This window comes from Neolamprologus multifasciatus, chromosome 5 (assembly GCF_963576455.1).
Source record: "Neolamprologus multifasciatus chromosome 5, fNeoMul1.2, whole genome shotgun sequence".
NCBI classification, from domain to species: Eukaryota; Metazoa; Chordata; class Actinopteri; order Cichliformes; family Cichlidae; genus Neolamprologus; species Neolamprologus multifasciatus.
Genome location: NC_140443.1, coordinates 5,959,677 through 5,975,604, shown reverse-complemented (window position 1 = coordinate 5,975,604; position 15,928 = coordinate 5,959,677). Strand labels below are relative to the sequence as shown.

The following is a 15,928-nucleotide window of genomic DNA, read 5'->3' as shown; positions in this document are numbered from 1 at the left end:
TGTGTAGAAGTTTTGATATTTTTAAGAATACTACATTGGGCGTCCAAAGAAATTTGCATGATAAAAATCCTCGCAGAGGGATCACCAAGAAGAAATAGCAAAAAAAAACCAAAACACAAAAAGCATTTTATCGTCTTTAAGACTATTTCTCACTAGCCTGAAGGCCAAAGTCCAGCTTTAAGCTGACATTAACGATGATACTTCACATGAAGTGCGGAAAGCCCACCACAAGAGTTACAGCGCATCCATCAGCTTACTAGTTGACCTTCATTGTGTGACAAAGAGACAAAGGGAGGGAGAGTCGGAGACACAGACCATAGTACAGTAGGTCGATCACTGTCTCCATCAGTTTTTATGTGCTCTTTTAACTGCAGTTTAGGTGACTAATGTTAAGGTGATAAGGGACAGAAACTGTTTATTTCATATTTATAACTACCAACCAGCCACACACTTTTTTCGTTTTATGACTCAGCTCTAACTTATACCTTCTGGTGTGAAGTCACAGTGAATTTAAGGTCATTTTTTATCAGTGCTTTATTTACCAGCGTCCAAGAAAACATATAATTTGATTTGCTTTATATACTGCCAATAGGCCGTTCAAATAGGAACTACCAAACTGCTTTGTGAAGCTAATTAGTGGTAATGATTGTATGATTTTTAACTTGATTTTCCTGTCTGATCATGCAGGTGGCAAGGAAAACAAGATGCCAATCCTCATCTCCAAAATCTTTAAAGGCCTGGCTGCTGACCAGACCGAGGCCCTTTATGTTGGTGATGCCATACTCTCCGTCAATGGTTACGACTTACGAGAGGCCACGCATGACGAGGCTGTGCAAGCGTTAAAAAAAACCGGGAAAGAAGTCATCCTTGAAGGTAAGAGAGTTTTCATTTTGCCAAAAAAAATCCAAGTACATCCTGTGACTCTGACATTTTCTTCTTTGTCCAATTCAGTCGTTCTTTCTTTCCTCCTGTTGTGCGCCCGCTTTGCTGTTAAGATGCTCTAAAAAGTGACAGGATATTAGAAGTTAACTACAAAACATGCAAAGAAGAAAAACTCCTCGTATTGCCAAATGATATAGTCCTCAGGGTATTAAAGTACGTAACTTCTTATATCTCACCCACCCTCTGTGCACCCCACAGCTCCAAATAGATACATAGGTAAAAATAATGAGAATGTTTGATACCTTGATATTCTTTATAGATTTTTCCAGACCTGATTCAGTCTTCCTCGAGGGTGAAAAATGACGAGCCGGGAGAGACGCTTCATTTAATCAAAACTTTGATCTGACTTCACCGGAAACATCCAAATAATGAGTTGAACTCAAACAGCGAGAGGAAAAGCCTCACTATTTAAGAATACTGTTAGGGCTCACACCTGTGAGCACCCCTGTATGCTAATGAACCGTCTTTCGATAATATTAAACCGTTTTGACACTGATACGAAGTTAGGTTCATGTCAGAACTACTGCAAACTCATGGGATTGCATGGGAAGCTTTGTGGTGGAGTCAGAAGGTGTATTCCCGCCCTTTTATGCTCCCTCATTTGTGTGAGATGCTGGAGCAAATGTACAATATCTCAGTCATTCTCTATTTCACTCTCGGTATATTCTTTCAGGGTATGTTCATGCATGGATGTAAATGTGACAGTCTGCCAGTGGGTGTAACACAACAAGGTGAATCTGAGATGTGAATTTTAATCGTGAAGACAGGGGGAAAGGATTAAAAACACTCTTTTCTCTTTCTAAATGATTGCTCAACAGGAATTTGGCATCTCCTGCCAAGCTGACACAGAAAGGACAGTGGTTGGTTCGAGTTGATATTATTCAGTGACGATGCTTCTCGTCTTCCAGATGAAAACCTAGTAGGTTTTTTTTTAGATACAAATTTTAATAATTATGTATTTTCTATCCTAAAAAAACTGAATTTGAAGTTTGACACAGGTTAGTGAATCGCTATTTTTCTATGACACAGAATTTCTCAGGGTTAACTGGCACAGTAGGGCAGCTTCAGCAACTTAAGTCAGCACAGGAGATACAAGTAGAGCTATAGCCAGGGGAAATCATTGCAAATCCCCCTGTCTTACTTGTCCACAGTCAGGCAGAAAAGTGTTGATATCAGACAGCTCAACCGGTGCTGCTGTGTGATCTGACATGTCAGGAATCATTTCATGGGTTTCCCTCCCCCCCGAGGACCCGATAGAGGAGTGAGGAGGCAAAAGAGGCTCTGAGGCTCACTGAGGGGTATGTGTGCACGCACATTTTTGATGTTCTGCTGATGTATGTCTGTCTGACCAGGAGATGACTGGACTTCAGGATGCGTATCTGTAGTGGAAATCTTGTGAGCATTTTACGGGAATAAAAGAAAACATATTAGGGTTGTGTGTTGTTTTTTTTTCCTGCTGCAATTTTCAAGATTGCACCTTTATTTCGGGACTATTCTGTATCATGATAATGCTTGAAAATACCGATGACATAAAGTTCATGTACAGTGTTTATTTTGGTTTTGGCATTTTGTCAAGATACTCACAAACACAGTGAGAAGCAAGCTCCTTTTTGGCACCACTCTGGTGTTAAAGGTCAGGGTAGCACTCTCTTTTACATGTGCACAGTAACAAACACACACCGCTGCTGTGCTCACGGCAGTTTTCAGCGCTCTGTTAAATTCATAACACAGACGGCCTTGACTGAGATGAAGGAGAAACGGCCTCCGTCATATTAAAATATCTTGACTATATGAACAGTAACACTTGAATCTGTCAGATAAACCCTTTCACAACATTTACAGGAGTTAAGGCATATTAGACACCTGGTTAGCATTCTGTACCTTTGCTGGGATTTTTTTCTCCTTTCCAACTCTTTTGAAAGTCAAGTGATAAAATATTTTGTATTAAACACATATCTGCAGGCGGAGATGAATGCAATTTGATTGCTACAGCAGCACATGTAGGGTATTAATGTCAAGGTCTGCTTTAGCAGTATAATCAAAGGCTTCAAGGACACTAGGTTTTTCTTTAATGATGTGCTAGCTTAAGGTTTTTCTTAAGAATTGTCTGTGTGCATAAAATTAGAACATTAAAAACAGGAAAATTGCTCATTAGGACCAGTTTTGTGAGGGGTTAAGCATTTTCAGCGGCACATATGTGGCACAGCTGGGTATGATTTTACCAGTGTTTACTTTATTGATTTATAATGAGTCACATGATTTTAAATAGGCCACACAGTTGCTTAGCAGCCAATAGTACAGGAAAAGGGCAACAGTGGGCAGCTCCCAGGTGTGACCACGAAGGTGCGGAAAGCCTCTCACTGTAAATAGGAATTTGTGAATATTCTTCACCTTACTTTTGGACCTTATATTATATTGTTGATGGAATAATCAATGGATGCGTATGAGAAAGATAGCACATGGGGTGGGGGGTGAGGGTGGGGGTATCAGATAAATATAACAGGCCAGATGAAGCCATAAAAGCACAGCTGCCTTCATTTCTTCACAGCGACATTTATGGCCTGACTGCTTATGTGTGAGTGTGCGAACATGCGGCGTCTTTACCTGTGCGTGTGCTTCTGCTGCATCACAACCTGTTCTTTTCACATTTTCCAGTCGCAGCAACAACTTTTAGGCTTAGGATCAGGAGGAATGATGAGATTTCTATATGAGTTTCGTAAAATGTTAACTGTGAAAACATCGTGGACCAATTAGGCATTGTTTGATGAAGTGACGGTGTACAACTGTGATGTTTGCATAAATGACAAATGAGCAGCAGTTTGTCTTTACTGCTGTGTTTCTATCCATTCTTAATTTGGACTCTTACTGAAAATGCATCTGCCGTTGCAGCCAGCCTGTCAGCCAAGACAATGTGTGCATCCACTTCACTATGCACATGCACAGAGTTATAAAACTTTGTGTGTGTGTGTGTGTAGGTGTGTGAGTTCATGTGCGTGTGTGAGTCTGTTAGAGAGAGAGAGCGCGCAATACCGGGTGGAGGGTCGGAATAGTTTGGTGGGAGAATTGTTCCCTGGGCAACCAGGGTTTGACAAAAAGGACACAAACAAAGAAACTATAGTGCCACATAGAACACAAATTTCCACTATCACATAAACACACACACAGATACACACACACACACACACACAGAGGAAGGAAGGATAAATAGGCTGCAAAGGACAGGTCAGGACATTGAGGCAAGTGTGAATGTGAAGGGGTGGGTACATGCTGTCCATGTATCCAAGGTATCCCAGGAGTCAAGTTTAAGTTTTTTTTATTGTACGGGAAAGAATGTACCACACCACTGTGAGAGCTACCGGGATGAACAAGGTGGAAGGCTGCTTAGTATCTGTGCAGACATGAGCTGCAGTAGAAGGTTAAACTCAGAAAACAAGTACACAGGATTACGTTTATTTTGAGCTTTCGTAATCGTTTTTTATACCTCGTTTTTTAAGTCTAGTCATGCCCGCAACCCATGTCTGAAGTCCATCAGGACAGAGCCAGCAATGGCTCGGCCAAGTAAAGTGTCACAGTTAAGCCAAATAAACAGGCGCTAAAGATAATTAATGGTCGGTATTACAAAACTGCCGAATTAGCTGGAGTTGCTCTTGACAGTCAACACTTTCTAGTGTAGTAGTAAAGATGGAGATTTATTAAAGAGGTCGAGTATCAATTTTGCAACTGAAGGAGAAGATAAAAGAGCATAAAATTTCAAGTGGGGATTATTTAAACTAATAATACAAATGTGATTTACTGAAGGTTTGCAGTAGGCAATTCAATGCAAGTTGTGTGTCATTAACAGTTGTTTGATGACAAAAACAGATGCCTGATATTGCTTTGATTGTTGCCACTAGGAGTTTATTTGGAATGACTGTGGGAGATGTTATCAGAATGACCGCATAACTGACATAGGTGGATTGCTCAAAGCTTTGAGTGTGGTATCCTTTGGCTCCTTCCTGCAGTTTGTCATGGAGTCCTTATCCTGAATGATTAGAGCAGAGCTCCAATAGAAAGAAAGTGTACTTTATTGATCCCTATGGGGAAATTCCTCTCTAACCCATTCAGTCAGTGGGCAGCCATTGGGCAGTGTGTAGGGACGGTACCTTGCTCAGGGGTACCTCAGGGTAGCTGTTCAGGGGAATCGAACCCCCGACCTTCCGATCATTGGGCCATCACTCTACCTACTGAGCTATCCCTGCCCAATAATACAGGTCTTCTGATGAAACAGTATAGAACTTCACTGTTCTTATTAACATTTGACGTTATCAAGATACTGAGAGTCAGTATTAAAACAAATCTGAATTTTGTATTTTCTTTTTTTTGTTTTATGTTTTTTGTCACAATGAAACGTCTGTGTGTCGTCATTCAGCAGCGTACATAGGAAGCTCTGCAACATCGCAACAACAGATTTTTTCATTTCTTGTTTCGTAACTTAACTCTGTTATCACATCTGCGACATGCTATATGGATATATATGTCAAAATAAAGCAATGTATAGTGAGTGTTGGATTATAGTGGATTCCTGAAAAAGTCCAAAGATAAAATTTTGAGTTCCCATTCGGATTTTTTTTTGAGGAATGGCCTTTCAACCCAGATTTCCCACTAAAAAGTTGGAGCAGGCCAGCATACCCTGAGTTAGAAATGGCGGCACAGAACATAAGCAGTAGTAAAACTGTAAACCTTTGATCTGTAATGCCACTGTGGTGTATTTTTGACTCAATAAATAAGCCATAAATAGATCATAGATCAGGCTCTGTCAATGAATGGAAAAAATAAGCACTGCTCTCCCTTGCTACGGCTGACAAAAAATTCAGTTTTTCCTGCCTTATTCAGGAACGTCGGTCACTTTCGTGTTCCGCAAAATCTCAGCAAAAATCATTCCGTCATTAACACATGCGTGGGGCAAGATCAGTAATGTTTGGTGTCCTTTGACACATCCTACAGCTTTAGCACACAAAGATTGCAGGTTTGTATGATAAAAATGTTTGCAATATTGCAGCTTTATTGTTAGGATAAATCCAGTGCTCTACCTGAGCTGCAATATTTATCCAGAGAATGGCTGTCTTACCCTGGAAGACCCCACACAGTCCCCAGTAATTTCTAAAAGAGAATTTCCCTTTCCATCAAAAGCGTATCAAGTCTGCTTCAACTGCTGCTCATTGATCTGGATTGCCATGCTGTTTCTGGAGAGAAACACATGCCTAACACCTATGCTTACACTGTACTACCTTTCTTGGCAGATTACTTGCTTGCTCATTGGGTGTGCTCCTTTCTGATGAGTGTGCGCTCTTCTTGGTAGAATGTGTTGGTCATTATTCAAATGAAATGCTTATGTATTTGTTTATAAATAAAGAATTCAGCTTCCACCTGCACATTTTTTTTGTGTGTCTGCAACCTTACACTACTTTGCCCCATTTAATACATTTGGCCATAAAGCAGAGTGATGAGAGATGTGATCATTTCCTCATTTAAATAAGGAAAAACATGAATGGTCTTACAGCATACTTACAGTATGTCCTCAAAAGCATACAGATTCTCCTCAGGGGTCTTCAGTGTATTGTGCTTATTTGGACAAAGGAGAAATATACGCAAAACTTTTGCAAAACTAACTCGGGATCTCGCAAAAGTTTTGCGAGATCTCGCAAAACAAACTCGGGATCTCGCAAAACAAACTCGAGATCTCGTAAAACTAACTCGGGATCTCGCAAAAGTTTTGCGAGATCTCGCAAAACTAACTCGGGATCTCGCAAAAGTTTTGCGAGATCTCGCAAAACAAACTCGGGATCTCGCAAAACAAACTCGGGATCTCGCAAAACAAACTCGGGATCTCGCAAAACAAACTCGGGATCTCGCAAAAGTTTTGCGAGATCTCGCAAAACATTCTTGGGATCTCGCAAAACTTTTGCGAGATCTCGCAAAACAAACTCGGGATCTCGCAAAAGTTTTGCGAGATCTCGCAAACGTTTTAGCCGCATTCTTCGGACGCTGGCTCGAAGCCGACCGGGCGGTCGAGGCACGGTGTGCCGGGAAAGCGGTGTTCCTCCCGGCTGTAGTGGGTCTCAACCTCCCGTTAGCTTCGAGCTAATGGGAAGAATGCGGCTAAAACTTTTGCGAGATCTCGCAAAAGTTTTGCGAGATCCCGAGTTTGTTTTACGAGATCCCGAGTTTGTTTTGCGAGATCTCGCAAAACTTTTGCGAGATCTCGCAAAAGTCCGTCTTAATTTTTTTTTCTCCCATGTCCCCTGCAGGGCTCTGTAGAAATATCTAAAGTAGCTAAGAAAAGAATTGTAAAAATTCTATACCAGAGTATAGAAAAAATATTACCTATACAAGATGTGCTTGTCTGTAGTCTTAAATTGCTCAAATGTTCAATGTTTAAAGGTGCATATAAAAAGTACATTTTGGTCATGGTGTGATTCAAAGGTTTGTGCTTGTGTCTGTGCTTAATGTCAACCTGAGGTTCAGCAGAGTTGGAGATGCTGTGTGTTTGTGTGATTATGTGTGCAGAGGGAGAATGAGGGATGGAATGAGACAAAGAGCTTAAGACACAGAGAATCACAGAGTTTCTTATGCCCATTTCTCAGGACACTTGCAGTTCTCTCTGTCCTGTCGTTTTCATTAGGGTAGCTGTTCTCTGGCCCAGTGCACGCATAGTCAGGGATTAAGTAGGCTTAGTTATGGAAGCTCTATAGTTGCAGTCTTTCCTTTGTCTAAAATTATTTTAGCAGGAAGGGTATATGTTTTGGACATGTCCTGTTAGTTGTATAAAGCATCCTAATGCCTGTTATCCCTGCTGGGAACAAATTAGAATTGAAGAAGCTGCTTGGAAGAGACGTGAAACGTCAGGTTAAAACAAATCTTAATTTCTTCTTCTCGTAGGCTGTTTAGAAAAAAAGTACAGCATTGCTAAACTTGATGACACGTACCAAAAATTTACTTTTCAAACCTTGTGATAAGTTGCATGATTAGGTTTCTTGATTGCATATATTTTCTTAACCACTTACCCGATTCAGGGTTTCAAGGTGGCTTGCAGCCCAAGAACTTGCAAGTAAGGTTAAGTGGCAATTCTAAATTAGCTGGATGTGAGACTGTCTCTCTTAGACAGACCTTTCTGTGGTGTTTTCTCTCTTGAGAATGCTGACAAAGCATCCTTCAGCCAAAACTTATCACAAACACAAATGAGCTTAACCAAAAATTAAAAACATAAGAAAAAGAGGCACATAGAGTAGAAAGTCACAGATAAGGGAACAAAATTAAAAGGTACAAAGAGACATACATCTGAAATACGGAGAAAGCAAACACAAGCTGGTTGGCAGCTTCTGGAGACCACGTTCAGTTTGGGATACACAATCTGGGAAAGAACAACAACCTTGATTTCAAAAACATGATAAACAACATTGTTGAATCCTATTTCTTCTGTCCAACAAACATTTGGGTCAGCGAAAGCTTCATCAGCTCTTCTAGCTTATCGATCTTGGCCTTCAGGCTCAGACAGCAGCAGCCCGAAGTCTGAAAGGCATCAATGTTGGAAGTATTTTGGATTGGTGGCTTTATTTGCTCAGTAATCTCCTCCATTTAACACTGGAGGAGATACTAGATTATACTAATTTATAATTATGTAATCTCCCACATTTGGTAACTTTTTGTTCCTTTAAAATTCTTTGAAATATGTCAGTAAGATGCTTTGCCAAATAGGACATGTTCGGTCTGCGTAGGTTTAAAACATCTTTTATAAATGTTTTTTGTGGCCTTGCCCCGACTCTTGGCTGTGTGATGTTTGAGTTGGCTTTGTCAACACACTGTGGATTGTCTGCCCACGGGGAGTGCAAGGAGAGTGCTGCAAACACACACAAACATAGACGCTGAAATTCCTGGGTGTCACACATTTAGTCAACTCTGCAGATTTGTCCTGATTTAAACATTGTCATCGATGGCAGGCTATTGTGAACCATTTCCAATACTGAACAACGTTTGATGAGCATGTTTTTGCACAGAAACTGCTAGCCAGCACCTTCTGTGCATTTCCCGTCAGTTGTTAATTTTTAGCCACACTGTGTAGCCAGTTGCACAGTGTGATACTGTGTAACTGGCTACACATGTATCACATGTGCCAGGGACCGAGAGATAACTATCAGTGACGGCTTGTGTTGAGTCATGTGTTGCTACGCTGTTCAGGCTGTGCCTTTCATGCAGGCTGTATTTTGAATCTGAATCATTATGTCTCTTAAGATGAAGACTCAGTGAGCACAGTGTGTGCACATTAGACTGTATTTAATAAATGTGGCTCCATCATCCCCCCAGACCTAAGGGTATTAATACTTCCTATGAAGCTGTCAGATTGTGAACATCCAATATGCACAAACGGGAATATGTTTCAGGAGTGCCTGAGGTGAGACTTGATTTGAAGAGGTTCATTTGTGTTTGTGATAAGTGTTGGCTGAAGGATGCTTTGTCAGCATTCTCAACTAGAGCTAACTCCAAACTTAATCTCTCCGATGTCTCGCTCTCGCACATTCACGCAACTCAGGCCTCTTTCTCTCTATGTATATTCAAATTTACGATGGAGAGTTCCCTTACATTATATGGCGAGTTTGTATTCCCGGTTTGTGCAATATGTGTCAATTGAAGAAGTGTATCCATATAATAATTTTATTTAAACCTCACATGTTGAGTATTGTTGTTAATATTTGACCTTGCGGATTGTAAAAGGCGGAAGTAAGAGATGCACTGCAGAGGTGGAGGAAGTCCTGACAACAGATTAAAATCTTGAATGTACAAAAATACGTCTATATCCTTCTTAATTCGTTCGAAGAACTAAATATACATCATTCAAAGAGATAAGATCAAAATAGGACAGACTTCGAAGGGGAGTTCTGCGCGTGATCTACTAACAATGCGCTAATTTATGTACAGTACAAAGACGCAGTCATTTCATTTTAATAATAAGAAGCATTCTACCAAGAGCTGCGCAAATTAGCTGCTAAAAATAATCTGATGAGGGAATGTGAGGCATGTTGTAACAGAAATAATACATTGTAAGCCAAGGTTTCATGTATTTCTGCTTCTCTTTGAAAACAGTGAAATGAAAGAAAGCTGAAGGAGAATCAACATGTTTTTGATAAAAAAAAAAAAAAGCCAAAACGTTCTCTTAGAAATTGTTCAGGACAGCGAGCGAGGTCCTGGAATGTGAGAATCAGGCACAGCCTGGGATTTATCCAGAGCAGAGCTGCATTACAAAACCTGTTACAAACAGTTTCACAATATAACCCTGAAATCTCTGCGTTAATACCTGTGTGTCTTTACACAGAGATACCTGTGTGTCTGTGTGTAGCAAAACATTGTTTACAGTGTAATCTCAAGCTGTTCGTGTGTTAATGAATATACTCTGTGCCACATGTGGAACTGCATTCATCGTTGTTTGTTTTTCAGTCACATATTGTAGCATTCAGCTATTAACATGCTTACACGATGTCAGTAAAAGCTGTGTTTTAACACAGCGGTCCCCAACTCCCGGGCCTCGGACCGGTACCGGTCCGTGAGTCGTTTGGTACCGGGTCGCGAGAGTTGAGGCTCAGGTGTGAAATGTATGGTTTTCAGGGTTTTTATCGGTTTTCAGCGTTATTTTGTTATCGTTTTTATCGTTTACTCGGTTTTCCTGGGTCTTTTCACCTGTGTTATGAATAAATTTTCTTTTTTTCGGTACCGGTACTAGTTTTATTTTGTTGTATTTATCCGCGACACCTTAAAGGCCGGTCCATGAAAATATTGTCGGGCATAAACCGGTCCGTGGCGCAAAAAAGGTTGGGGACCGCTGTTTTAACAGACATATGAGACGTTTCCTGTTAACAGATCAATTTGGTTCATAACTGATCCAACACCAGAGAGAAATTAAAACAAAGTGCAAACCACTGTGCTCACTCCTCCCTCCCTCTGATGCTACACATTAAGTTAAGTCCATTTAAGCAGTTACCTTTTACTGGGTTTCATTGTCATTATAGCCCCACAACAGTCTTTCTGGAGTACTGTGCATATAAGCTCAAGATAAAACATTTCCTCTCGCTGAAATGTGACTATTCAGTTTAATCCTTACAATACATTTCAGAGGAGTAATATGGGTCCTTAACATAGGCTTGTATTGTATGATTTGGCAACACTTCAGATCACACCATGCACACAGAAATCCCTGTGTGTTGCAAACACTGTTTCATTTTATTTAATGAGTGAATGAAGGTTCTTATTCCATATCTGTGAATTTAAATGCACATATTTTTCTAATACTTGTTTATCAAATTAAAAATTAGTATAAGCATGCAATATATTGTGTATTTGGCTCAATGATAAACATCCAATATATGATTGGTTCTTGTACTAGCATTCACAATAACATTGTGTATTTTCGACTAGAGTCTTTCCTTCTGCGATTTCCTGCCTGTATGGAAATCAATAAATGCCACAACTGGTGCTTTACAAACAGCAGGGCCACAACTGATCAAACTGAGAGCATTTATACGGCACACTACGTAGAAGATCTTTTGTTGACCTTTAACTGGGTTCCTGTTAAAGAGTATGCAATAGCCACTCTAGCTCTGGTTTTGTAAGTAGTCACTTCTTTGGCTACAAAATGAAGAGCTCAGTCGCTTTAAGAAGAATGATGAGGACCAGACTGAGTTACATTTTGCTTTGAGGGCTAAAATCATATTTCATATCTACAAATCAAGCTCTTCAAGGACATGTGTGAATATAGCCGCTCAAAGGGAGATACATACCATATAGTCTTTTTAAGCAAGGCCAGCAGAGAGATATATTCTTGCTCTATCTTACTGTATTGATTTAAGTAGGCTTAGGCGAGTGATTTATGGAACATAATGACTGTGGAGAGTAAAGTTTTAAGCTTCTCATTGGGACACAGCATGCTGCTGGCTAAAATTATTCATTCCTTGTCTGAAAAGGTTTCTGTGCAAGTTGAGATTCAGTTACTGAAGCAGCATATGTCTTAGCCCTCTTATCTATTCACACATGATATAATCTGTAAATAGACTTATTTACAGATTATATCATGTGTAGCACTTTCACATGAATTTGCACTCACACGTGATTCTTTTCCCTTTCGCTGATCCAGAGATTGACCTGTGTGGTTTTTTTTAGGACATGCTAGAAAGGTAGCGAGGGAGGCAGGTGAGATTTTCTTAATTAACACATCCCGACTGCAAATTCTCAGGTGGTCGTGGCTGAGCAGTGTCAGTCCAGTCAGCAAAGCGATCGTCTGTAGTTCTGTGTTTTAGGCAGTGTTGGGGAGTAACGGAATACATGTACCGCCGTTACGTATTTAAAATACAAAATATGAGTAACTGTATTCCGTTACAGTTACCGTTTAAAAAGGTGGTATTTAGAATACAGTTACTTTGTTGAAATAAATGGATTACACGGCGGTACTTCCCTGTTTCATATTGTGGCGGGTCAGGACTGTTTGGGTTTTGTTTGACAGCTACGTTCTGTTGTTCCAGGCGGCAGCGTTACGGTTGCCATGGTTACAGGTTGACGCTCTCTCTCTGCGTGTTTCCTGGGTGAGAGAGGCCGTTTTTGTTGTTGTTGTGCTAAGCTAATAGGCAGACTGCTACAGGTATAGCTCTAAAGAATATAGCATCATAGGCAGTGTAGTCCGTGCTGCAGGGAGAATGGACTGCCATACACGTTATGTGTCTGTGAGCGAGGGCGGGAGAAAAAGGAAAAACGGGAGCTGGAAGCATGTAAATATAATAATAACCACTGCAGCCAAGAAGAGTGCCTGACGAGTCCAGTTGTAAGTAAGCTATTAAGACTCGACTGTACACCGTGTTCGTGTTTTCCTCCAAAAACAACAAGTCCTGTTGGAGCAGCCTTTCAACGCCTCGCTCTGTTTCTCGCTAGCAAATTGATCCAGACAACAAAGTAAAGCTAGTTTTCAGCTACGAGCCCGACACAGAACCCACCGTATTAGCCAGAGGTCCCTTTACTACGGTTTGGAGCCGCGGACCTTCAGTAACAGTAATAAATCACAGCAATAGTACATTCACGTAGTTGTAAACAGCATGATAATATATTAAGTAATCCAAAGTATTCAGAATACGTTACTCTCATTGAGTAACGTAACGGAATACGTTACAGAATACATTTTGGGGCATGTATTCTGTAATCTGTAATGGAATACATTTTAAAAGCAACCTTCCCAACACTGGTTTTAGGTAATGTATTCATCTGGTGGGTGGCAGCAGATGCAGGATGGTCCCGTTGTTTGGAATGATCAGTTTTGTTCCTTCATCTGGAACTTGTGTCCCTAAAACTACTTCTCTCCTAACTGGAGAATAATTTATGGTTCTATATTAATCCTAGTCTTATTAACTTAACTTTTCTTTCTTTTTTTTTTATTACAAATTTAAAGGAATATATGCACATTAATCTATTTGTGCAAGGGAATCAATATGCAAAATTAGTGCAAAAAGTTATTATTATTATTATTATTATTATTATTATTATTATTATATACAAAATGTTTATCTCTATCAATTTCATGATGAGGCAGCACGGTGCATGGCGGTTAGCACTGTTGCTGCACAGCAAGAAGGCCCTGAGTTCATCATTCTGGGGTCTTTCTGTGTGGAGTTTGCATGTTCTCCCCGTGTTTGCGTGGGTTCCCTCTGGGTACTCCGGCTTCCTCCCACCATCCAAAGACATGCAGCTTGTGGGGATAGGTTAATTGATTAATCCAAATTGCCATTAGGTGTAAATGTGCGAGTGAGCGCGAATGGTTGTCTGTCTCTGTGTGTTAGCCCTGCGACAGACTGGCGACCTATCCAGGGTGTACCCGCCTCTCGCCCTATGACAGCTGGGATAGGCTCCAGCGCCCCCCGCGACCCTGAAAAGGATAAGCAGAAGCGAATGGATGGATGGAATTTCATGATTTCACTTTTTTCCCAAATGTGCGTCCAGTTGATTAAGATTTCTGATAATTCCAGTTCTCTTTCTAAGGGGTATAACTGACAGCATATGTGGGCAACCTTTGTTCAATGCAGACTATTACTTTCATAAAAAAAATAAATTATTAAACTTAACAGTATTGCAGTAAATTGCAGATTCTCTCACTGAAACAACTGAAAGTAAAGTGCTGTGGTAGTGGAAAGAACTACAAATAATTAACCGAAAGCGAGTTGCTGTACACCCACGAGAAAACTGAAAATTGGCTGATTTCAGTCCCTGGTTTGTTGATTGGTGCATCTTAACTCAAAGCGAATCTTTGGAATTGAAGCTATAATCACCCAAATAGTGTCAGAGCTGAGTGTGTTTTCTATGAATGTATATAGTTTGTAACACTGATGTGTTCTTAAGGTCTGTATTCAGCAAACAGGCTGGTTTCTTATGCCAGTATAATTATTACTGTGATCATGATTCCTTTCCTTTTAACCTGGCTAATACACAGCTGTTAGATCTTTATAGGACACGAGAATGTGGGTTTGCTGTTGATGATGTATTTGACACTTTCTGAAGAATAAATTCCACCTATCTAGTCCCCCAAATCTTTAAATGCTTACGTGGCACATGCATTAAATATGATAATGTTATGTCACAATAACTTTTCTTTCGTCCTGCTTCTGTTCTTAGTTGTTATGTATTGTAAAAGTGACGAAGAATTTTAGTACAGAAATATAAATGCTAATTCAGCATCGCTAAGATGACTCCGCTAAGACTGCTTTATGAAATGCAAATAAATATAAACGACCCTTCTCAGTGCTGCAAACTTGCTGCCACTGTCCATTATTATATTACTCTCTTGCAGCGAGTGTTAGAAATGGCTGAGGAGTCTAGCAGACTGGATGCGATCAGACATCAGTAGTAGTGTAGTTCTGTGGTAACGTGTGGTGTTATGTGGATTGTTCTAAATCTCTGTGAGTAACCCTGCCATGAAACCTCTAACGCTGTGGACACAAAGCTTGGGTCCTTTGTCCTTCAGAGCTGCTGGCCCGTAAGGCCATTGTGCTTACACTCAGCAAGGGAATGGATTAACCAGTTAAATAACATAGCTTTATTAAATCACGAATCTCCAACAGGCCCTTTCTCCCTCAGTGCCATCAAGTTTACTTAACAAGCCCTCTCTGAACCCTCTGCCCCGATTCTAGGCCCCTGTTAAATTGGTGGCCCGCTCTTTGTGTCAGTCTCTTACTTCACTACAGGTTTAAATTCCACTGAACTGTCTCACAGCATCGTGCCCTATTGCCATGGTGGGGATGGAGTGGGAGGTATTTACTTTTATTATTCACAATAAATGTGTTTTCGTAATCGTTGGAAGCTAAAATTGCACATTTGAGGTGGAAAAATAGTTTGTGTATACTTTATAAATCGATGAGTCTTTTGCCTTTTAGGCAGCAATCATAAGCAAAAGAAAAGTGAACATTTGCCACCAAGCATCCCTTCTACGCTGTTCTTGTGTTCTGCCAGATCCAGTTCAAGGTTCCTTCACTTTCACTTTGTCGAATTAGGATAATTAACTCTCCTGACACACTATGCAAAGTAATCAAATCTCTTTGGCAGCATGTGAATTTATTTAAAAGTTTCACTGTGTTCTGCTTTCTCTCTCTCTCTCTCGCTCTCTCACTTATGTCATACCTAACACCTCCCAAGGTTGGCATGTATCCATGATTTTAATGAAATGGGCTATAGGAATGACAGACCGATCTAAATCATATAGACCCGGGTAATTGACCAGAAGGAGATGCACATTAATCAGTGATAGAATAGGGACACATACAGTAAAGCTGACATTTAACAGCCCACAAAATTAGGGATCAATAAGAAAAGGCACTGACGAGAGTGTTTTTCCTCTTCCTCGTATGTGTACCATATGCCTCAAAATGTTCACAAACCCCACTTGTTTTGGCATATCGAAGCCTAATCCTGATCATTAACTTTTTTTGAC

The 15,928-nt window shown here is 40.4% G+C and overlaps 1 protein-coding gene and 1 long non-coding RNA gene across 2 annotated transcripts in view; one reads left to right on the top strand and one right to left on the bottom strand.

Annotated features, from left to right (window-relative positions):
• Window positions 1-15,928, top strand: part of snta1 (syntrophin, alpha 1) — a 36,359-nt gene that overhangs the window by 6,022 nt on the left and 14,409 nt on the right. The window contains exon 2 of the mRNA XM_085159538.1: window positions 688-873. Within this exon, the coding sequence (XP_085015664.1) occupies window positions 688-873 (186 nt within the window). The remainder of the gene's footprint in view (window positions 1-687; window positions 874-15,928) is intronic.
• On the bottom strand, window positions 7,981-13,424 carry LOC146517915 (uncharacterized). The gene is made up of 2 exons (XR_014874101.1): window positions 10,791-13,424; window positions 7,981-10,462 (listed from the first exon to the last, which is right to left on the bottom strand). It is a non-coding gene; the product is annotated as an uncharacterized LOC146517915 (long non-coding RNA).